Here is a 24,471-nt window from a genome sequence, read left to right as displayed (position 1 = left end):
TATTCACAGAAACAAAGTCAGAGATTTACGTTGAGGTTGCACAAGTTATATTCATTTTACCTTAAGTAAGAAGCTATTGGTACGGTGACTCCTGGGGGGGATCTTGTAGTCGTTCCAATTTGGATAAAAGCGTTTTGAGCATATTGATTTCTTTCTTGTAGTAATATGTTACCTCTTAAAGTTTCTGAGTCGTACCATGTTGTGTCGTGGAAGGTATAGGTTGTTAGGTGTCGGAGTGATTGTGGGAGGCTATTAATGTATGTACTCCAGATAGAAAAAAAGATAGCTTTGATTCTTGAGTCAGGTAAAATTGCATGCTTAATATTTGAAACAAATATGTTATTACCCTTTATGCTTTTTATGTAGCTTGACATTCCACAGCACTTTACAGAGATATTGAACAAGAAAACATTCAGTAGCCATGCAAAATATTATTTATGTTGTTGGTGACTAGGTTCGAGTATTAGCAAATATATTTTAAAGTGCTAAAAACAAGTTAAATATCATTAGTTTGACATTAGTTAAGATTTGCATAATGAACAATTAGTTGTTTTTGTGCTTCTGCTTTCTCCTGTTGTCCTAGTGTGTCAGTCTGCCTTTGTAAGCAACTGTACCAGAAGCACCAGTGCCAAAATTCCATACCTCCATTCCATACAGTTTCGACTTTGACAGCTCAACCTGCAGTAACGGGTTTGTTACTGAAATGTCCCGAATTCTCTTTGATCTCCTGCACTGAACAGCCAGAAAAAGATAAATGAGTCCAAAAGCCTCTAGGGAATTTATTTTGGTTGAGCTCACCACAGTGATTAAATATATATTACACATCTGCTAGGAAAAATGAGGCCTCACTGTTCAGTGGATCATTTCTGTGAACCTCTTGTCATTTACTTTAGCAAGTATGTCTAAATTCATTCCTGCTTGTCCCCCCAATAAATCATGCACATCACAGTGAGCATGGGTACACCAAGTGGCATATTTTATAACATATTCAGTGCACTGGTGTGCATCCATAAAGAAACATCTATCTATACATAACCAAGCCTGTTTGGGTGGCTCAGGTGGTGCTATATATATATATATATATATATATATATATATATATATATATATATATATATATATATATATATATATATATATATATATATATATATATATTTATATATATATATATATATATATATATATACATACCTGTACGGCTGTTGATAATACATGCAAATATATGCATTTATTATTCATTAATATCATTACAAATTGCAGTGAGGCAATAACCTGGAATGGTTTGGTTTTCATCACTTTCGATTACTTTTTTTTATCTGTGTTTACTGCTCTCACCTTATCTGTTGTTATAGAACTTTTTTGGCTTTTTTTGCCACAATTAGATTATGACTAATTGAGTGATCTCTAGATATTGTGGCATGCCCTTTACAGCCAGTCATGCTTTGTTGTGTTGTACCAATGAGAGTAACTAATAATCAGGAATTTGTGGCCTCTCTACACGCACATGGCTACATTGTTTACAAAAAGGCAACCCAGAATTCTCTGGTACCATTATGTAAGCTAGAAGAAGTTGAATGATTTCACGTATCATCTGTTGTACGTGGTTTTTTTGGTTTGTTTGTTTATTTGTTTATTTATTTTTGTATGGACCCCGTGAGATGTCAGATTTTGGACTCCAAAGTGACAATCACTGTAAGACAGCTCAGTGGTCAGGTTACTATTTGGGGAAGCTGAGTTTTAATCATGTTTTGCACAGCCTTCCAAAGCAACACTAAGCACCGAGGCTTAGAAGCAGGTCATCTGCGGTGAGCCATAAATAGAATCTTAGCAGAATCACAAACAAGTAGTAGTAATAATTTAAATGAACTAATTGTGGCTGTTGTGCAAGGTTTAGGGGTGCTACAGACAATAAAGGGACACTACTGCACTCATTGTTGGCATATTTATTTAGAGAAAACATTGGTATACCAGTATCAGGTTTAAATTAGCCACTAAGTTTTTCCATGTTAAGTTCATGGCAATATAAATACTTTTCTTTATGGCTTGCTCTTCCCTCTCCCAGGGGGACATTTTATAACTATTTTACAGTATGTCATCGTAGTGGTGGGATGCAGCCTTTACCTACAGATATTTAGATGAGCCACCCACATGCATACACCTCTGTGACATTAGAGAGGTAACCTTGCTGTTAATGCTGGGGTAAAAAGCAAAAAGAAAAGCAAAAGGAGTGAGCCCCTAGGGTTAGGCAAGTATTTACACTACTATAAGCTTTGTTTTAAAAATAAAAAAGGCTTCCAGATTTTATATTTTTTCTGCCTGGATAAAGCACCCAATCACACAGTTTTAAACTTTGGGAGGGGGTTTATTTATACATTTAAAATCTGTGAAACTTTTTTAACCACCAGCCATGAAACTATTTTTTTTTTGCAGTCTTCTCAAGACTATGCGTTTTTTAAATTCCTGTCAGCCTGCCATTACTAGTTGCATGGGAATGGGAAATGCTAAGCTCAGCTGATAATAGCAACCTTTTAACTTGTAGCTGAAAGTCTAGGCAACACTTATGGCAGATTCAAGGCAAATCCAAATACAGCTGTATTTGCCTTAGCCTGCGTGAGATTGGATTCTTTTGCAGAAGAATTATTGCAGTTATCGCCCATGCCTGGCTAAGTGTTTGTGTACCAGTCATTAAGGGACAGAGGGCTAGTTTGCTGCTTGTACTTTGCCCTGAGCGTCACGTGTTCTTCAAGTGATATTGCTGGCTGTTACCTTGTTTGCTCTTGCTTAGGTGATCTTTCCATGGAGGCACAGCAAATTGTTTGATTGTTGTTTGAATGGAATAAGAGACTATTTGATTGACCGGTGGCAGTATAAAACGCTAAATATATCATTTTCTTTTTCCCATCTTTCTTCGATAAGTTATACTTGTTGATTAATAATATATTCATGCATCCTTACTGAATGTCAGTATTCATTATAAAATGGCTGTACATAGTTTGCATTTACTGGAAAATGTCAATTTGTTCCTTATAGTAAAACTGTAATTTTCATCGCTTCCAGTTGGTTGTCAGGTGAGCCGAGAGTCGTAGTTAAGCTCAGCCACAGACCGGCAACCGTTTCTTAAATCATGGAGACAGTTGTAAACGAAAGTAGCCAGTGGCATAATCACGAGTTTCAAGTATTCCATTTTGGCAGATAATTCACCCTTACGTTTAAGGGGCCTGCTGTCCTTCAGACAGAAAGAGAGAGTTAAAATAAACTCTGGCATCATTGCATTATTATGTGTGCCAGAGGTGACTCGACAAATACGACTTTCTAGGTCAGTGTGACGCCCATTCACGTGGTGGCGCGCACATGGCTACAGTGTTTACAAACATGATCCGATCCCAGCAATCCTGAACGGAACTAAGTGGATACCGCAATCCTCTTAAATGTTACAGGTGTTCGGCATTTTCAGAACAACGACGATTAAACCCCTCATTGTCACCGCAATCAAATTGGAAGCCATTTAAAGTGTTCGTTTATCGAGACCGTTGTATTTATTTTGGTGATCATGTCGATATTCCGTAACTTACCGTAAATAGATAGCTAGATCTATATTTATAAATGTGACTTCCCGATGAATTACATGATTTTATAGGAGTTCTGTTATTTAGAAATCACCTATTTTATAAAGTTCTACAGTGTGTTCAGTTCTTGACCTAAGAACACAGAAGCTATTCATTCTTCAGTAATCGTTAACCAATAGCGTTCCCTTACGAGATTTTTTTTTTCTTGTATGCTGCAGAGAGATGAATTAGCTGAGCTGCCTGGAAATGCCGGTTGTAGGATTTGCTGGATGTATATATTGCGCATGTGTTAGGAGGTCACCTTAGGACAGTAGGAAAATAAAAGCACGGGCAACAACGTCATGCTTTCGTGAGCCTCGACACAGTTGGCTTAAATAACTTGCTTCTGTAAGACCAACGGGATCTTTGTCTGCAGATAGAGGAATAAATCGATCTTAGGTTATTCAGTGACCTAGTGGAGAAGCCCTGATCGGAGTACTGATCTTTCTTTCAGGTTGAAGAGTTTGTCAGCAGCACCAGCTTACATTAATTACAAAATGGCACCCCTGCACTTTTATTTCTCTGTATTAAACTTTCCTGCAGTTCTGTAAGTTTTTAGTGTTTTCCATGTCTGGCCCAATTATTGAAACCAGGAACTTTTCCTTATAAACTCAGGCTTTACATGTAAACTGACATTTATACAGTATATTTTATTATCTGAACTGACCTTTTTGATTGTGTGCATCCACACCATAATGCAGAAATCCCAAAATTATTAGCACTTTTTTGTTAGGGCTTCCTAAAAGGTTTTTAGTGTCAGATAAGAAAAATCCCCATATGTAATAAATGGCACTAAGTTTGCCCAGGAGCTGTAACCCATAGCAACCGATAAGAAGTTTGCTTTTAAACAAGTGACCAGAAAATGCTACCTGCTGATAGGTTGATATAGGTTACTGCTCATGGGCAGTCTTAGTGCCTTTAATTAAATATCCCCCAAATTGTTTTATCCAAAAAGATTTGATTTTCCTTAGCACCTTTTATTACATAACCCTGAATGTTTGCAAACCACCTAGTATGTAAACAAAAGAACAATGCATAGAGCTATTCTGAGTGTTTGTCACCCAGGTAGTTGCTCTGTGGACAGGGGACAAAAAAACCTCAAAATTGTTCCCTTTCACTTGTGTTGAGATTACCTGCAAATACATTGATCTGTCAGGCTTGAGAAGAAGATGCAATGTCACTGCAGTCAATTGTCATACACATACGTGGGGGATTTCAAGCCTTTTATCCCCCTGCCCATGGAATTACCAGGGACAAAACCATCTCTGCCTCCAGCCTTTACCCTTATATCTGTTCAGGAATGTTGCTTCCCAGCAGTAGGTTCATGCAGTAGAGTCCCAGTTTCTAAAAAATAAGGTGCTGTTTAGAACAAAAGGTTATGGCCTCATTTATATATAATTGCATATTATTTATGTTTTTAACCTAAGGTCAGTTTTAGAACTGAGACGTTAAAGTGACTTAATAAGGACTGGAGGACATTTTAAGCATAATCTATTGTTTGCTTAAAAATTTCAAATCCAGCAAGCTCTTAAAAATACAGTATAAACATGAAAACCCGTCATTCAAGTACCGTCGCCCAGCATTTATATCTATTGTCTACTAGGTTTTTCTTTTTTTTTGATTTTTACAATAAATGAAACATAAACCCACAGACTTTAACCTTTTAGTGAGGGGCATGCTGGAAATGATGCACCTAGGGAAAGTCACAAATAGGGGCACATTTACTTAGCTCGAGTGAAGGAATAGAATAAAAAATACTTCGAATTTTGAATGTTTTTTTTGGCTACTTCGACCATCGAATTGGCTACTTCGACCTTCGACTACGACTTCGAATCGAACGATTCGAAGTAAAAATCATTAGACTATTCGACCATTCGATAGTCGAAGTACTGTCTCTTTAAAAAAACTTCGACCCCCTACTTCGCCACCTAAAACCTACCGAACCTCAATGTTAGCCTATGGGGAAGGTCCCCATAGGCTTTCTAGCCAATTTTTGATTGAAGGAAAATCGTTCGATCGATGGATTAAAAATTAAGTAAATGTGCCCCATAATGTCACCATTTTCCAGATTACGATAAGAATAGTATTTTAGTATAACAAGACTGTAACATTCTTGATGTATGTATGTATGGTGTGATTGGTCCAAGCATTGATTAAGTTCAGGTTATTTCTAAACCCCTTCATTTCAGTTGTATACACATGACCATAAATAATTTACAGCAGGTATTTCCAACTCTGTTGTACAACCATTCCTGCCTAAGCCCGTCCTTCTAATGAACTGGACTTAGGAGCAAGCAGTAGCTTGGCTAAAGATGTAACCTATTAGTCCTATTAGAAGCATTAAAATGTGACATATAGATCTTCTACTTAAAGGGGTTGTTCACCATAAAATCTACTTTCTGTATGATGTAGAGTGATATTCTGAGATAATTTGCCATTGGTTATTAATATTTTTAGTTATTTAGCTTTTTATTCAGCAGCTCTTCAGTTTGCAATTTCAGCAATCCAGTTGCTAGGGTCCACATTACCATAGCAACTATGCACTGATTTGAATAAGAGACTGGAATATGAATAGGAGAGGGCCTGAATAGAAAATAATAAAGTAATAAAAGAGTAATAAAAAGTAGCAATAAAAATACATTTGTAGCCTTACAAAGCATTTGTTTTTAGATGGGTGACCCCCATTTGAAAGCTGAAAAGAGTCAGAAGAAGAAGGCAAACAATTCAAAAACTAAAAAGAAAAAATGCAGACCAGTTAAAAAGTTGTTTAGAATTAGCAATTCTATAACATACTAAAAGTTTACTTAAAGGCGAACCACCCCTTTAAAATGAATGTAAACATTAAATAAACCCAAAAGGATTGGTTTGCTTCTAATAAGAATTAATTATATATTTTTGGGGATCAAGTGCAAGGTACTGTTTTTATTTTTTCAGAGAAAAAGAAAATCAATTTTAAAAATCTGAATTGTTTGATTAAGTAAATCTATGGGAGCTGACCTTTCTGTAATATGGAGCTTTCTGGATAACGGATTCCATTCCTGCAGTACAAAAATAAAATACATATAAAGTCATGTGTATTAACATACATTTCTTTTCAGTTTTTGAAGTATGTATTAATTATGTTCTTATTTGTACGAATACAATAGTTGCATGTTTTTAAATAAGAGCTGTGTTAAACTTTTGGTAAATAAGTTGTGACAAGGTTCAATGGTCATGCAAAATTGGGTGAAAGGTGCAAATGGTTTACTATGTAGTTACAATTTCTTGGCAACATTTATAATTAAAGGAAAAATATACCCATAAAAAAAACAAATACTTTCATTTTCTTTTCACGGGTTTGAATTAAAAGGGCTGTTTTATAGAATAATTCCAGCTAGACTGATTTACAATACTAAAACTGAAATTGAATCTATTCAGTGGTATCACAGTTGGGTTTTTTGTGCAGACTAAAGTTTCACAACCAGGTTGTTGAACCAAAGTTTTGCTTTGCTGGAACCGGTGTTTCAGGTCACACTTACTTGTTTGACTTCAATTGTTTTGCAGCCATAGGTAGATGACACATTGCCATTTCGCGGCATGGCTCTATGCTAAATAAGTTTGTGACAACTCTTTTTTACTTTACAATTTGTGCTCGATAATGCTTAGTCTTATCAGTTTGGATTTGATTGCAATTTTGTCCTAGCAGCAGAATGTTTCCTTTCCTTCAAGATGAATATCACCACCTTTGCCTCTCTCGTCCTCCATCGGATTGATAAAGGGTGAGAAGCAAACGGTGGTGATATTCATCTTGAAAGAATGGAACCATTCTGCTGCTAGGACAAAATTTCAGTCAAATCCAAACTGATACGACTTTGGAGTCAAAGTCTTACACGTACGTCTTATAATTTGGATCGGAGCATCTGATTACATACAGGTGACATGCTACATCAGTGATTACTTGCGCATCCTTGCACAAAATCTATAGACCTTAGATTACCTTTCAATATTGGGTGATCAGGAGAGGGAGTATTGCTTTATGGAATAAGCCAGGCCTGTGATCACATCATATCATCTGACTGTAGTGCAGAATGGAACACTTGTACTCATGGTCTGCAAACAGTCGTTGGCCTGAACAAAATAAAATCCTGCATAACAAGTTTAACAACAGACACACCTAAATACTTACTTCTGCCTTATGCAATATGCCTTTGTTATTAGTGTAAATCATTACAGGGAATTTGAGCCCATGCACGTAAACAAATGCTAGGAAGGTCATCCAAAAACGCAATGGTTTTCTGAAGCAGAGAAATTGTTCCAAAGAAAGACCCCAAGGTCAGGGTAATTTTCTAAAATTACTTGTGAAAGGAGTTGCTTTGTTAGCTGCATTGGTGCTGTGTTAAAGCAGTACAATTAAATCTTACTAAGGGATAGTTTTACTTTGTAACCATATTTAGATGCTTGATTTCTTAACACAACTGCTTTTATGAAATATTTATTGCTGAATTATACAACACATACGTCTTCTGCGTATCGCTAGTTCTGGCCCTGATTATAGTTTCCTTGTCCTTTAATTTTGCATCTTAAATTTATTTCTCTATTGCACTTTAATAAACCTTTATTATGTGTTGTTAGTTATCTGTTAAATCATCCTCAAAAAGATATTCCAACATGAAGCATGTGGGATATAAGCTATACACTTTGAGTGCATGGGGGGGTTAAATGGAAGTACAAGTACTTAAGGCTTCTAAATATTGCAGCAATTTATTGTTGAAATAGATGGTACCCAAACTATCACACCCCACTGCAAATTGCAGGTATTTCTTACAATTCCATGACCTCCAGGAAATCTTTAGCAATTAGGGATGCAGTTAGTGTAAACCAGTTAGGGTAAGCAAGGGTTAAAAAGAACTATTACAAAAAAAAAATAGTCGTTTGACGAAAAGCCATGTGATTTAAAGGATTAGGTTCAGCTAGGCACTTGCATTCAGCCAAATTGGAAGCCTTATAAAAAAAGCCAAATCCCAGTCAAATTCTGGATTTAGTCAATCCCTACTAGCAATTTGTAGCTTTCATAAAACCTCCACTGTTCCATAATGTCTGTCTACATTAAAAGATATGTTCAGTGTAGTAGTTACAGGTATGGGATCTGTTATCCGTAAACCCATTATCCAGAATGCTCTGAATCATGGGAAGGCTGCCTCACATTGACTCAATTTTATGCAAATTTTATGCAAATAATCCAAATTTTTAATAATGATTTTCTTTTTTTCCCTCTAATTATAAAACAGAACCTTGTACTTAACCCAAATTAAGATGTAATTAATCTTTACCAGAAGCAAAACCAGCCTATTAAATTTAATGTTTACATGATTTTCTAGGGTATGAAGATCCAAATTATGGAAAACCGCATGTCCCGAGCGTTCTGTATAACAGGTCGCATACCTGTAGTCAGAGCTTGATATTAATAAATAAAAATGCACCTACATCTAAATGCTATAGCTGTGTTCATAAGAGTTGACTCTCCACAGAACTATAGAATGTAAACCTCTCCATAGGAGATTAAAAAAAATATTTTCACTTTATAGCTGGTCCTTTAATTCCTTACATTTTTTTTTAACTTGGCAGAAAAGGAAATGGGCGTGTAAAACTGAACAAAACTCTTTTGCATGGGATATTGTACAAGCTATTTTTAGCAACTTTCACATAAAATGGGAAGTGATTGATAGAGAGGTATGTGCAGCCTCCAACCTGCAGTGATAACTCATTAATTCATTCATGATGTAGCGGATGCGTCCCTACGTGAACTTTTAAAGCCATAATCACTTTGCCTGTTTCTGCTCTGTCCGCTAGCAGAAGTATGCACAAATGAGCTGTAGAGACCACGTTTATGCATCAGCAAGCTGTCAGATGTCATTTACGTCTCTCTACAGATCTACAGGATCAAAACATTTTTCATATAAAATAGGATTTTATTTTTACAACTTTTAGATCTTTTGGTGATTTTAACTTATGCTTCATAAAGTAGCTCCAAAACAAGGCACCAAAACACCCAAAACCATCCCCACTGACTTCAGTGTGAATCACTGGTAAGCTTTTGTATCTAGCTGCCTTATAAGTTAAGGGTCAGGACACAAGCTCAGATTCGGGGGAGATTAGTCGCCTGGCGGGATGGCACTCGGAGCGCTTCAGTTTGCGAAGTTGTCCAAAGTTTCCTCGTGAGGCAACTTTGTGCGACTTCAGAAAACGAAGCGATCCGAGTGCCATCGCGCTGGCGATCTACATTCTAGCTGGCGGGAGGCAGTTCGGGGAGATTAGTCACCCCGAAGAAGAAGAAGAGGCTTGTCGCCAGGCGATTAATCTCCCCGAATCTGAGAGTGTGCCCTGACCCTAATGGGGATGTTTGATACTACTGGAAAACCAGCTGTATACAAGGTAGACATGATTATTATTTGTTTCACTTTTTTTTCCTGCCCTGGAAATGACAGTGACCATTATTAATTCTGGATATTTATTGGAGTATTTATTATAATGTCTGTAAACAAAATAGTGATGCCTCTCAGTAGTCAGTAAGTCTAGGGAATGAATTCCCTGAAAACTGCCATATGTTCGGTAGCTGTGCCTCATTGCCGGGACATCATCACTTTTTGGAAGGGCTAGCTAGCTAGCTGGCAGGAGGCAGTTCGGGGAGATTCGTCACCCTGAAGAAGAAGAAGAGGTTTGTCGCCAGGCGACTAATCTCCCCGAATCTGAGCGTGTGCCCTGACCCTAATGGGGATGTTTGATACTACTGGAAAACCAGCTGTATACAAGGTAGACATGATTATTCTTTGTGTCGGTTTTTTTTCCTGCCCTTGAAATGACAGTGACCATTATTAATTCTGGATATTTATTTATTGAAGTATTTATTATAATGTCTGTAAAGAAAATAGTGATGCCTCTCAGTAGTTAGTAAGTCTAGGGAATGAATTCCCTGGAAACTGCCATATGTTCGGTAGCTGTGCCTCATTGCCGGGACATCATCACTTTTTGGAAGGGCTAGTATTTCAAATCATTGACTGCATTCAACTGTTCTGTAGATCACTGTGACATTCTTTTCTTTTAAAGCAGAGCCTGGTTAGGGTAAGATGGACTAAAAGGAGCCAAAAAGCCCTTCACGTGCAAGACATGCAGCATAATGCCTTCTGAAAACAGAAGATATTACTTGCCTCTTGTCATATAGATAGCACTGCCTTAATACCAAAAATGAGAGTATTGCACATAAAGGACTTTTTGGATCCTTTTAGCCTGTCTAACCCTAACCAGGCTAGGTTCTCTGCTTCTCCACTCCACAGATCCTACCCACTCGGAAACCATGTTCCAATATCACTGATGAGATTTAACAAGATCGAAACAGGCTGTCTGCAAGTTTGGATATATGGCTTTGAACTTTTAGGCTTTATCTGTGCTATAAAACTAGCGATTCTGGATGCATAGTTGGCCAAAGGGACATAAAGGAGTGATTTGCATGTCTCCACCCATGATTCCTTATGTAAGAGTTAAACTCTCATTTTTGGTATTAAGACAGTGCTATGTATATGGCACAAGGCAAGTAAATCCCTTCTGTTTTGAGAAGGCCTTATGCTGCATTTCTTTTTAAAGAAAGCCCTGTTTTTTAGTACAACCAAAAAAAAACTGGAATAATCTAATCAGGGTTTGGCAATTTAATGCCTGTGCTGGCATGTTTTGTCAGCTTGTGTATGTGTCTTGTAATACAGATGTACAGAGATCATCCCCTTTGGCTTGGCTTTTACCTTTAGGTGAGCCAGTACTAGGCATCTGACAAGCTCAGCTATGCATGGTATTAAGGAGCTGGCATGTCTCCCTTTAATGAGTAATCAGACATTCTCTGCTTGCCCTGGCCAAGTTCTGTAATAATGACTCATTTGACTGACGCCGTTTTGCCAAACCAGAGATACGGTGCCCATTTGGCAACAACTGTGTGTAATCAGCTTTGCAGTTGTACCTACTCTATGGATAAACACTCTGAATCATTCTGAATGTTCAGTGATTCACTATAATAGCGTTTGAAGGGCAAGTAAATATTCATTTGTATAAAAAAAATTGCATATTGTATTAATCATATCCACTGTTTATTGCTTATAAATTGCCTTGGTAGTTGGGATGCAACGAATCCAGAGTTCTGTTCGGTATTCGGCCATGATTCAGCCCTTTTCAGCGGGATTCAGATTTGCTGAATCCTTGTGCCTGGCGGAACCCAATCCGAATCCTTAAATCATTTGACTTTTTCTCTCAAAAAAAGGTAAAAACATTTTTAAATGCACACGGGGCTCTCTTTTACTCTCCCCCTCACTGATATGCACATGCAAATTAGAGTTCGGATTTTTTTAGGTATACGGCAGAATCTGGGGTACGGCCGAATCCAAAATAGTGGATTTGGTGCATCCCTACTTGGTAGTCAGTCATGCCCTTTTGCACCATTACTAGAATATACTGTAAGCACTTCAAAGATTTTCTTAATAATTAAGATCTCAGTGCCCTATTTCTTTTATTCTTGGTGATAACCGGAGGGCAGGTATACATATCTATGAAAATGTAATGTGGTTTATTTCATCTATATGTTTAAATAGCATTGTTTAAACATTGATTTCAAATGATGAGAAGGTATTTTCGGATGTTTTGTTGTGCACAGAAGAGGTAACAAAATGCCTCATCTGAAATGAACCTTAAAGAAACCCTCCCTATTACTTCCCCTTTCTTCTAAAGGAAGTCATACAAGGTATCAGCTGAGTTGAGCAACTCATCTCATGTAGCAGCACCAAACAGGTTAATAGGGGATTGCAATATGCAACTCCTTGTAACTTAAAGGAGAACTAAAGCCCAACTAAAGAAGTAGGCTAGAAATGGTGTACATTATTTTTTGGGCTTCTGTACCAGCCCGAGGCAACCACAGCCCTTTAGCTGGGAAGATCTGTGTCTCCAAAGATGCCCCAGTAGCTCCCCATCTTCTTTTCTGCTGATTCACTGCACATGCTCTGTGCTGCTGTCACTTACTGAGTTTAGTGACCCACTCACAATATACAGTACACATAGAATATAAATGTCACACTATAAAGCTAATTAGTATTAATAATAATAATAATGCATATTATGATGGGGTCACTAATAAAAAATGTAATATTTTTCCATGGAAAGAATAAAAAAATAGAAGTATCGAGGACATCTGAAAAAGTGTGGTCTTTTTTTAATTTTTTTTTTAATGTAATGGAAAATTTGACTGCTCGGTATTTAAACTGCCGTTTTTTACTATGCAGCTCAGAGCAATGGCTGAGAAGGAAAAAAAGTCACATCACACCACTTGTCTTGTTCCTGCAGTAAAGAGGAAGGAGGAGAAAGGGAGAATGAATTGTGGGCGTTGCCTTGTATGAGGTCACCAGATCGGAGTGATTAAAACTCTGGGCTGGCTCTGCTGTTACACACTGGATTCTCACAAAGCTCCGTAGACTTATTTAAACAGCAACCAGATGTTGCCAGATTAACTGCTGCAGAGAACTGCAGTCTTACACAATAAGCAGCATATATTTATGTAATCACATGTTGTCTTCTCCTGAATGTGGTTCTAAAAACACTATATAACCTTTTGCATGGATGATTTATAAAACCTAGCATATAACTGTATGTGTATGTTCTTTAGAGAATCTGCAGTAAAAGCATAATAAATAACATTATTTACAGATTTTTACTAACGGAAATGGTTGCTATTGATTACCGCACACTGTTGTTGTGATATAAATTATTGTTGTATTAATTCCATGGACAAAAAGAAGGAACAAAAGGGAAAGGATTTTTAAGGTGAGCCTCCATATATAGCCCCCTGCTAAGCTCCCAAAGGTTGCCCCCAATTTCCCCCCTAACTGTGCACCAAATACAGAGGATTGGTGGTTACCTACACTATGCCTGTGTCACACCCTATCTTATATACCCTATCTTATACTATCTTAAACATCATAGCATTGAAAATCCGAAACATGCACACTGGAACCAACCTGGTCTGGGCTTTTAATGTGCATGACACTCTTTGGCAATCACTGTTAAAGGAACAGTAACAGCAAAAAATAAAGTGTTTTAAAGTAATGAAAATATCATATACTGTTGCCCTGCTCTGGTAAAACTGACATGGTTGTTTCAGAAACACTACTATAGTTCATATAAACAAACTGCTGTGTATCAATGGCGGAAATTGAAAAAAATCTATATGGCACAAGTTAAATAGTGGATGACAGATAACACCATTATCTTCTACAGAGCTTATCTGCTATCTGTGTTACGTGAGCCTTTTCTCCTTTGAATGGCTGCCCCCCCCATTGCTACACAGCAGCTTATTTATATAAACAATAGTTGTGTTTCTGAAGCAAACACAGCAGTTTTACCAGTGCAGGGCAACACGGCATTCTGTTTTTATTACTTTAAATGCTTTCATTTTTTCCGCGTTACTGTTCCTTTAATGGAGCCTCAGGGCAATGACACACGGGACGTTTTATTGCCCGCGATTAATCTCAGCTGCAGTGGTCAATAAGATGTCCCTTGTTTCCTCTCCACCGGCTAACATGCAAATCAACGCTGGGAACACATATGTGGTACAAAATTGCTCGCAAGAAAACTTCAGTCTACTTTGAAAAGTAGCCACGCTGGTATGTTAGTCAGTGGAGAGGAAACAAGGGGCGGTTTGTCACCTGCTACAGCCGAGATTTATTGTGGGCAACTAAGTGTCCCATGTAACTATGTGTCATTGCCCTCAGACATGATGTTATGTGGCCAAACATATACACACAAGTAAGACAGCCTGCATTTTACACTTACAAGGGCTGCTGTGCATGTGGTAGTAACCCCACTGCAAGGGCAAGTTACATACCAAACAACGTGATCACAGTACAAGCTTTAATCAGCCAGGTGATCTATTTGTGAAGAACTTGGCTTGAGAAATGGCTTGGATGAGCCCAAACGTTGCTTGCGGCACCGTGCCCAAAATTCTTCACAAATAGATCACCTTTCTGATTGAAGCTTGTGCTGAGTTACTGGTGTTTGGAGCTCTGCAGCTGGCGCACGGGTAGGAATGCGTGCACCTTTTCAGGAGGTCTCTGTGGAAGTGTGTAGACATGACATCAGGAGCTGTTTTTATCCGATGTAACAATAAATTTAAATTTGATTTGAGTGGCCCTTAAAGTTTACTGGTGTGTGCTGCTACAATTGCAGGTTTGTTGTTAGTATGGAAGTCACAGTATCAACCTGGTAAGAGCATTTGTATCTCTTGAACTATTGAATGTTCCTTCAGTGAGTGGTTTAAGAACTCAAGCACAGGGTTTGGGGCAGGTGGCACCCTAACTACATGATTTGCTTTCCAGACACTGTTACAAAGTGTATTTGTGAACCCAGTCCAAGTGCAGTGCATATTGTTTTATGCACCTTTTTCAGGAGTTGTGATGATTTGGTTGAGGGAAGGATTGGGGACCAACAGTATGGCCAAAACATAGAACATACAGTATACTTGAATTTTACAATATTATACTCTAAATATTGATGTTATTGGGAAAATGCACCCCCAACCACATTTGAGAAAGACAAACTTTGCCTGGCCGTTGAATTGGGACTCTTTAAAGGGAAACTGTGCTTCTTGAATTCCCATGCCAAAACAACCAGTGGAACACCTAAGGACAGGGAGAAATTATCCCAAAGTGTTGCTTTTGTGATTGTTGGTGGTGTTTTTTTAACCCTTTAAGTGATTATATATATATATATATATATATATATATATATATATATATATATATATATATATATATATATATATGTATATATACTCATAATATACCCTATTCATTGGAAGGTTAATACTCTTTAAATATGAATTACAGTTTGAAGGAATAGCTCAGGGGTTGCCATGATCAATGCATGGAAGGAGGCATTCAAAAAGGCCATCAAAATAGAATCTATTACGTATTCTTCAGAAGACGAAAGATCTGCATCTTGTGTATGAGCTCACATATGCAAAGCATAACCAATTCCTTTTAATTTAGTAAAGCTGCTCCTTGCTGCTGTTCTGAGTAAACAAAGATTGTCTAGGTTTCACAGAAAGAGCATCCACAAAGATGGCAAGAAAATAATCTTCTGTCACAAACCAAAAATAGACTGCTCTTTTTTGACAGGAAGTAAGGAAGCAGCTACATGCCACATCAGTGCCCAAGATATCTGAAGGAAACGGTTTCCTCTATATTACGTTTTAGTAATGGATCTATTTTGAGCAACTTTTGTGAGAAAGCAAAAATTATTTAGCATAACATCAACCATAATTTTGCCTCATTGCACACACAAGTGTAAATATGGGTTAATTTATGAACACTGGGCAAGTTTGATAATAATAATAGGTTGGACAATAACCTATAGTAACAACTTATCCATTTTTTTTCAGCTAGCTACAGGTAGTACAGTAAAAGCAAATATTTTATTTGTTGCAAAGGATTAGTGCCCAGGTGTAAACTTGCACAGTTTTGATGAACCCCTATTTAGAAGTCAGACAGAAGATGGTTGTGTAGATTATTCTGCTTTCCATCCTAACACTTTATGGTGCATGGGGTGTTTTGACAACTATGGTCCACAGAGGAGTCTTCCTGATCTGATATCAGTATACAATTGTACACCTGATTACAGTGGATCTGTTACATTGGATTTTTCCAGTTTGTACTACTTTAGAAAATTCATTTTATAAAGTTGCTTGCTATTGTCTTGTATTCTTAAATACTGCCAGTCACTTCTGTCTGTAGCTGAGAATGCCAGTGTCATTTTGTTCAGCATCCAAAATAACCTACCCTATAAACCAGTTTAGCAAAGGTGACAGGATTGCTATGCCAGCGTTAGTGTTTAACAAAACAGTAGTTGCAACATTTCACAAACAAAGGACACTTTCTATCTGCTCTGACACGGGTTAAACACAAGCAGCAGGAGGGCAGCATTTAGATCATCAAAAGGCTTCGGGAATGTTTAAGGCTATTTGTGTCTGACCTGGTGTTAAACACTCACACTGAAATCCGCCCCATGTGCCTACACAACCATCTTCTGTCTGACTTCTAAATAGGGGTTCATCAAAACTGTGCAAGTTTACACCTGGGCACTAATCCTTGGCCAACACAAGCTTTCCAGGTACAGGCTGGATAGGAGACTAATCCTGCGTAGGGGCTGAATCTTGGCAAGCAAGCCAATTTTCAGTCCCGGGTGGTATTAGCCTAAATGTCTAAGCATGCTTTGGAATGAAGGATGGGGTAGCTGAATGATGGATTATAGAGTGCAATTGCATAGTATGTAATGATAATCAATGACACAGAAGAAGACATTTACCAAGATTAAAAAAAATCCCAGGTCTAGGCTACATGGGAGACTATAACAGGCTTAAAACATGGATCACACACCAGACATTATGTTTTATACAGTATTCGGACAAGTCATGATGTATTTGGTGAAATAATAATATATGCAGAGATGTTGGTTGGCCATGGTAACAAATTGTTTTTATTGGTTGGAGAATTTTTATGGCTGGTAAGTGGAATATAAACATAGCATCTTATACAAAGAAAATGGAAGCCAAGAGCTAAAGTTTAAGGCTAAAAGGAGCAAAATGCCATTTCATTATGTAATAAATGCAATGAAAGCCTTTTATATCAAATGGTATTCACATACCCCATGCTATACACAGTTTTTTTTTTAAAAAAAAATAAATAAGAGAAGGCATACACATTACTTCTTCATATTCCTGTGACCAACTCTACATCCAGAAATTCTGGTTAATTACAGGTAATATATTTAGAGAGTTGAACTAGACATTAGAGTGAGGGGGCTGAGAGGAGCCAAAGGTTCCTTTCAATGTGCAACAAATGCAGAAGGTATTTACAGGCTTCAAGTCACCTCCCATTATTCTTTAAAGGAAAACTATACTCCCAAACAATGTTAGTCTCTATTTCAATATATTGCATAAAACAGCTCATCTGTAAAACCCTGCTTCATGTAAATAAACCATTTACATAATATACTTTTTTTAGTAGGATGTGCCATTGGGTAATCCTACATAGAAAATCTATCCAGAAATTCATTTTAAAAAATAAGGGCTACCTCCTGGGATCCTAGGATTCACGGTGCACACAAACAAACCATACATGTTAGGTCACATGAGCCAATTAACTGATGTTTTTTGCTTCCACACTTCTTCCTGTTACAGTTAGAGTTGTAGTATTTCTGGTCAGGTGATCTCTGAGGCAGCACACAGACCATCACGAAATACTGTTTCAAGGCAAGAGATGTAAATAGCAATATTTACTTGAAAATATTTACCAGTTTGTTAAGATGCTTTAATATGCTACTTAATTTAATATGCTACTTAAATAAGTATTTATTTTGGAGGTATAGTTTTCCTTTAAGTAAATGTTAATACCTCTCTCATTTTTGTTTCTAAGACAATGGCAAGTAAGAAACATGTAAATATAGACCAACAATATAACCCAATAGCCTCCTGTCACGAACAGTGACAGGGGTTTCCATTCATGTGAATAACACGAGCTACAGGCGGCACACATGTTTCTCCATCAGCTGAAAATTGATGCATAGAAATGCTACATGTGACATAAGCCTTATTCTTGAATTATGATCCCTTCCAGACAAAAGGCAGAAGGCGTTCATAAATGGGCATACTTCATGTCTGATGTTTCTCTGTGTGGCAAAGACTTTGATAATACTTGTATCCCCAGGCTGTTCATGACCAGTTAAGCTAAAAGAATGTGGTTTTGTTGCATTTGCAAGCCATCTGATGCACATGGTTCTTTCCGTGGAGAAACTTTTATACCCAAAAAACAATGTGATATGTACAGTTTCTTCTTAAGATTACTCACTATAGATTTTATAGAAATAAAATAACACTCTCAACAAATGAAAAGGGCACACAAACCATTTTTAAATAATAGATATAACGGTGATCAGGGAGATGTTGAAATTGTTTGTTTTCATAACACAGCCCTGACCAGTGCTTCTCCAAAACTTTATCTTGGACTTGTTTTAAAGGGGTGGTTAACCATTAAGCTAACTTTTAGTATGTTATAGAATGGACAATTCTAAGCAAATATTCAATATGTCTTCATTATTTATTTATTCAATAGTTTTTTTTAATTATTTGCCTTATTTTTATGACTCTCTCCAGCTTTCAAATGGGGGTCACTGACCCCATCTAAAATAAATGCTCTATAAGGCTACAAATTTATTGTTACTTTTTATTACTCATCTTTCTGTACAGGCCCTCGCCTATTCATATTCCAGTCTCTTATTCAAATCAATGCATAGTTGTTAGGGTAATTTGGACCCTAGCAACCAGATTGCTGAAACTGCAAACTGGAGCTGATTAATAAAATGCTAAAGAACTTAAAAACCATAAAATAATTAAAAATGAAAACCAATAGCAAATTTTCTCAGAATATCACCCTCTATATCATACTTAACGTTTACTCAAAGGTGAACAACCCATTTAATGGTTCTTTGATCTTCATGACCCTGTTTCTTTAAATATGCTTTCTCATAAATTAAAGGGCAGTCCAGAAACAGATAAACTATATTTATTTTTTACTTTCAGCTTCTTATGTGACCTCTTACCTGGTTGCACTGGAGCTTATTAAGGGGTTTCACAAATGGGGGTAATGCTTATGTAAAGATTTTTCTGGGGTTTTTCATAAGTAATTTGAAAAACTATGTAGATTTTTTTCCCACTGCAACATTGTACACTTTGGGGCACATTTACTAAAGGTGGAATATCGAGGGTTAATAAACCCTCGAATTTGACCCTCAAAGTAAAATCCTTCGAATATCGAATTAGAAGGATTTTGCGCAAATACTACGATTGATCGATCAAAGTAAAAATCGTTCGAACGATTAGAAGGATTTTAATCGATCAATCGAAGGATTTTTCTTCGATCAAAAAAACCTTAGAAAACTGATGGGGAAGGTCCCCATAGGCTAACATTGTACCTCGGTAGGTTTAAACTGCCGAAGTATGTTTATCAAAGTTTTTTTTAAAGAGACAGTACTTCGACTATCGAATAGTCCAACGATTTTTACTTCGAATCGAAGTCGAAGGTCGTAGTAGCCTATTCGATGGTCGAAGGACCCCAAAAAATACTTTGAAATTCGAAGTTTTTTTACTTCGAATCCTTCACTCGAGCTTAGTAAATGTGGCCCTTTGTGTAGATTAAAGGTATAAAATCCCAATTAAAGACACTGTATTTCCCTCTTGCTTTAATGGCACTCACTTACATAAAAGTACTACCATTCCTAGTAGCTCTGTGTGTCTTCACCCTAAGGAAACATTTTGCTCAGACTGTCTACATCCTTCCTTATATCTTCCCACATCCCTCCTGCAGTTTTATTATGCCCTTATAAGAAGCTGCCATGGGATCTGGTCAGTGGGCATTGCATCTTAGCCTCAAAGCATACAGAGAGAGAAACATAAACCCATGCCAAAACAATACATTACATGTTAATAAGAATAGGATATTGTAGTAGCTCCATATTTTCTTGGGAAATATATTAAAGGAACAGTTCAGTGTAAAAATAAAAACTGGATAAATAGATAGGCTGTGCAAAATAAAAATGTTTCTAATATAGTCAGCCAAAAATGTTATCTACAAAGGCTAGAAAGACTGGATGTCTCAAATAATAGCCAGAATCCAACTTCCTGCTTTTGCAGCTCGCTATCTCGGAGATAGTCAGAGACTTGAAGGGGGCCACATGGGACATAACTGTCAGTGAGTTTGCAATTGCTCTTTAGCATTCAGCTCAGATTTAAAAGCAAACAGTTATGACCCATGTGCCCCCCCCCTCGAGTCACTGATTGGTTACTGCCTGGTAACCATTCAGTGGAAACTAAGAGAGCTGCAAAGCAGGAAGTAGTGTTCTGTTATGTTAGACATCCAGTCACTCCAGCCTTTATACATTACATTTATATATCTGGCAGGACAGGGAGCAATGTGCACAAAACCAGAGCCGGATTTACCTAGCGGGTGTCCCTAGGCCTACTGTTGTTTGGTGCCACTGTCCCTTCCCTTTTATTCACGCAAATTTTAGGAGCAATGGCGATTGGCACACAGGAAGTTTAAAAAACAATCGTATCTCCTGAGCATCCCCTAGTGTTACTGAACCAATGTGCGTGTGGTTGGGCAGCATGCCGCCCCCTAAAATCCTGCCGCCCTAGGCCTGGACTTTGATGGCCTCTCCACTAATCCAGGCCTGCACAAAATAGGCAAAAGCTGATATGTTTTTCACATTTTGCTCACAGCCCCACCACCATTGCTGCCTGCATTCTGCATTGTTGTGTTCATGAGGATGGGCTGAGGAGGCACGTAGGCACCAATGAGCAGGTAGTGCCTACAATCTTTGTCCTTTCTATCTGCAGGGATATCTTGTCCCCTTCAGTTTTTCTCTTTGTACCTGGCACTAAAGTTTTTCAAGGTGCAGATGGCATTTGTGCCCCATGTTTTTGCTCTCTTGCACTTGGGTCTGGGGCATTTGTAAATTACCTCAATAGAGTTTTGTTGTACTGCATGCATGTCTCCTGTATTGTTGTTGATTTAGTTTAACTACAACCCCAAAATATAAATATTTTAAATATTTACCAGACTGAAATGTATTCACTATATTTTTTCTATGCGTATGCTTAAATATTTAATTTCTTTTTCAGATACGCATACAGGTCAGTCTTGTGGATGGCCCCGGAGCAGGCCAGATGGAAGAGGATAGAACCAACCATGACGAGGGCAATAGATTGAGTCCAACCCTATTATATTCAGCATCAGCTTGCCAAAACAAGAATGGAGCATTACAAAATGGGAACCTGCCAACAGACAAAGACCATCTTCAAGTTAATGGGGACATATGTTTACCAACAAAAAACAACTATAGTGTTGCTTACATGAAAGGAAGTCAAGAACATGGTGCTTCTGATTTCATCCATGAAAACACAGCTTATTCCAACCATGTACAAAATGGTGGCATAAAGCGAACATTTAGTGAACCATTGTTTTCTGAATTACATCAATTGAAAAAGGTGCGAACAGATGAGATTAATGGAGAAAATAAGGGTGACCAAAATAATATTCAAGCAAGTGTCTCTGAGTTCTGCAATGAAGACCGATCTGGAAGACTTTTCCAACCAGTTAATTCAGATTCATCAGCTCTTCAGGTTCCAAATGAGCAGAAGCAAGACCTTAATTACATTAACAGAGACATTGTTTCATGTCATAATGACAAGACAGTGCCAATGTGTAATGGTGCTACTGCTTCTGTATCTTCCATGGAAACCGTGAATAATGAGCTCCTGGAAAAAATGCCTTCTCAATATTATCCTGAACATGTTTCTACTGTGGTGCATAATAACACATCTCTTGTAGATGCCATCAACACGCTAAATGATGCTAGCAATGGTTTGTCTACTCTAGCAACTCATTCATCACATACCTCAGGGCAGATCACGCCTCAACAAACTTTGAATCCGGTGCTGCCTCAAGTGTCAGATGTAATCGTTGATGAGGCCCACAATAGTGACCATGGTAGCGAGCCAGTTGTAATACCAGGAAGCTATTCTCTTAATAGACAAGAACAGAAACCACTTGTACAGGAAAGTCTTCATTATAATTCCCATAATTTAGTTGGCGGCAAAGGTGATGCACGTGAATCCATGGGGCAGATGTCAACACAATGTCTAGATGATTCTGGTAATAGTTCTTTTCATATCCAAAATAGCTCATCTAATGAGATACCTTCTGGATTAGAGGCCATCAAGAAAGATCCACTACCATCACTGCAAATAAATCATATTATGGACAACAAGCAAAAGGAAGAGCCCAGTATAAGTGAAACACATGACAGACATCACCTAAATCTAACGAAAACAAGTGAATCTTGCCATTCACATGATCCAAGAGTTTCTCCGCATCATAATGAACAACAGTTACAAAATGAAAGAAAGGGCATGTTTCCTCTCACCAGATTACCTGCACTACACAGTTCGGTTACAGAAATTCTAGCAAAACACAAATTTAAAAGCATTTTAGAGATGCAAAACGAGCATCTTGGTCAAAACAAAGTCATGCAGAATTGCAATGGCACAAGTAAAGATGATTCTTTCATTAAGGCCACAAAAGACTTTAAATCAAATCCATTTTTAAAATCAGGCTGGCTAGAGCTTCGCCCTAATCAACGCCTAAAAGAAGGATCTTCTGAAAATTCTTGTGAAGATTTGCTGAACTTACTCCTCCAGTCCCAGTCTAACAACAAGAAAAAGCTAAGACAATACCCTGGAAAACACAATATAACAAATAGAAAGTGTAATAGTCAAGATAGTGAAGCAACACCTCTGCAGCAAAATATTCCTGAGCAGCAGCCAAATTTCTTAAAGCACTTCTCTCAAGATTCCCAATTCCAGCCATATATTCAGAAAAGTAATGCTGATCTGATGTCCTTTCAGTCAATTTTAGAACAAGCTTCTGAGGGCCTTCAGTTAAGTGATGCCCAACAATTTTTGCAAGCACAGCCAAATGAATATATTGATGAGCTGTTAAGACAACATTTTGAACAGTCACTCCGTAACTGTAACCAAAATAGGGACAGTCCTCTTAACCACTTAAAGCTTGAAGACAGTGCTCAGGCAGCTAATCAGTATCTAAAGCACCATCAATATCCACTAGCTTCTCAGCAATTTGAGACAGAACTTAAGCAAAGTTTAAGTAACATAAATTCCCCCTTCAGTCAAAATCAAGAAAATAATACTGTTAATCCTAATCATTCTTATGCTGACAAACAGGTGTATCTGTCACAGAAAACAGAAAATAGCTGTGGTTTTGCAGAGAACAAACCTGACCCGTTGCAATACATGCAGTATTATCAACCAAACAGTACCCAGCAACAAGAAATAAACAATTACGAGCATGATCTTTCATCCCGAATAGCAAAGCAGACGCATTGCCTGCCAGAAAGCTTTAGTCCATCCCCACATTTGCAGGATAAAATGAGATATTATTCCAAATTTTCAAACCAGATTGACTGTATTCCAAAGCATGCTGCGCTAAGGAATCATTTATTGCAGAGAAAAGAGCAGGCAAGTAGACCGGTTAAAGCAGAGAAGAGCTCCCACTCTAATGCCTGCATGCATACACCTATGGAAAGCAAAATAAAAAAGAACACAGATAAGAAAATTAAACAAGAAACTCACCATTCAAGCACCGAGGCTGGACAGCAAAAGAGTATTATTGAAACAATGGAACAGAAGATGAGACATTATCCTGGTAAATCACAATTTCATCGTCAAGTATCAAGCATCAAATCTCCCAAACATGTAAAGGTGGAATCTGCAGGGCCTGTCACAGTCCTAACTACACACACTACACTAGACCAACAAACTATTCCTCCGTATGAGAAAACACCAACCAAAAGAGCAGCAGGTTCTGCTCTACATAACTTTATAGAATCACCTTCAAATCTACTCAGCACCCCTGTAAAAAATCTTTTTGACACGCCTATAAAAACGCAGTATGATTTCCCATCATGCAGTTGTGTGGGTAAGTAATCTAACTTAATAATGAATTGAAGTAGAATTTTAACATTTAAACCCATTCGTTGTTTTTTTTCGGGGGGGGGGGTTGCATTGTGAAGCCAATTATGTTGCCCCTAAAATATTGTCCTTTACATCTCAAAAGTGTTTGTTTTGTTTCAGATACAGTATTTCCTGAATAGATACAAAATGAATTTAATATTGTTTTTTTCAAAAATAAACTTGCTCAAGTTACTTGCTTAAAAACATTTTTCCGAT

General features: G+C 37.6%; 1 protein-coding gene across 3 annotated transcripts in view; it reads left to right on the top strand.

The window, feature by feature from the left end:
- tet2.L (tet methylcytosine dioxygenase 2 L homeolog) overlaps positions 1-24,471 on the top strand; it is a 40,135-nt gene that overhangs the window by 3,970 nt on the left and 11,694 nt on the right. For 2 of the 3 annotated variants that reach the window (XM_018251892.2, XM_018251900.2), the window contains exon 2: positions 21,346-24,220. In XM_018251892.2, coding sequence (XP_018107381.1) covers positions 21,346-24,220 — 2,875 coding nt within the window. Of the gene's footprint in view, positions 1-20,948; positions 21,026-21,345; positions 24,221-24,471 lie in introns of those variants that run through there. The other variant, XM_041590609.1, reaches the window with a different exon arrangement.

The sequence above is a fragment of the Xenopus laevis genome, chromosome 1L, assembly GCF_017654675.1.
Source record: "Xenopus laevis strain J_2021 chromosome 1L, Xenopus_laevis_v10.1, whole genome shotgun sequence".
NCBI lineage: Eukaryota > Metazoa > Chordata > Amphibia > Anura > Pipidae > Xenopus > Xenopus laevis.
This window is presented reverse-complemented; position numbering and strand designations above follow the sequence as displayed.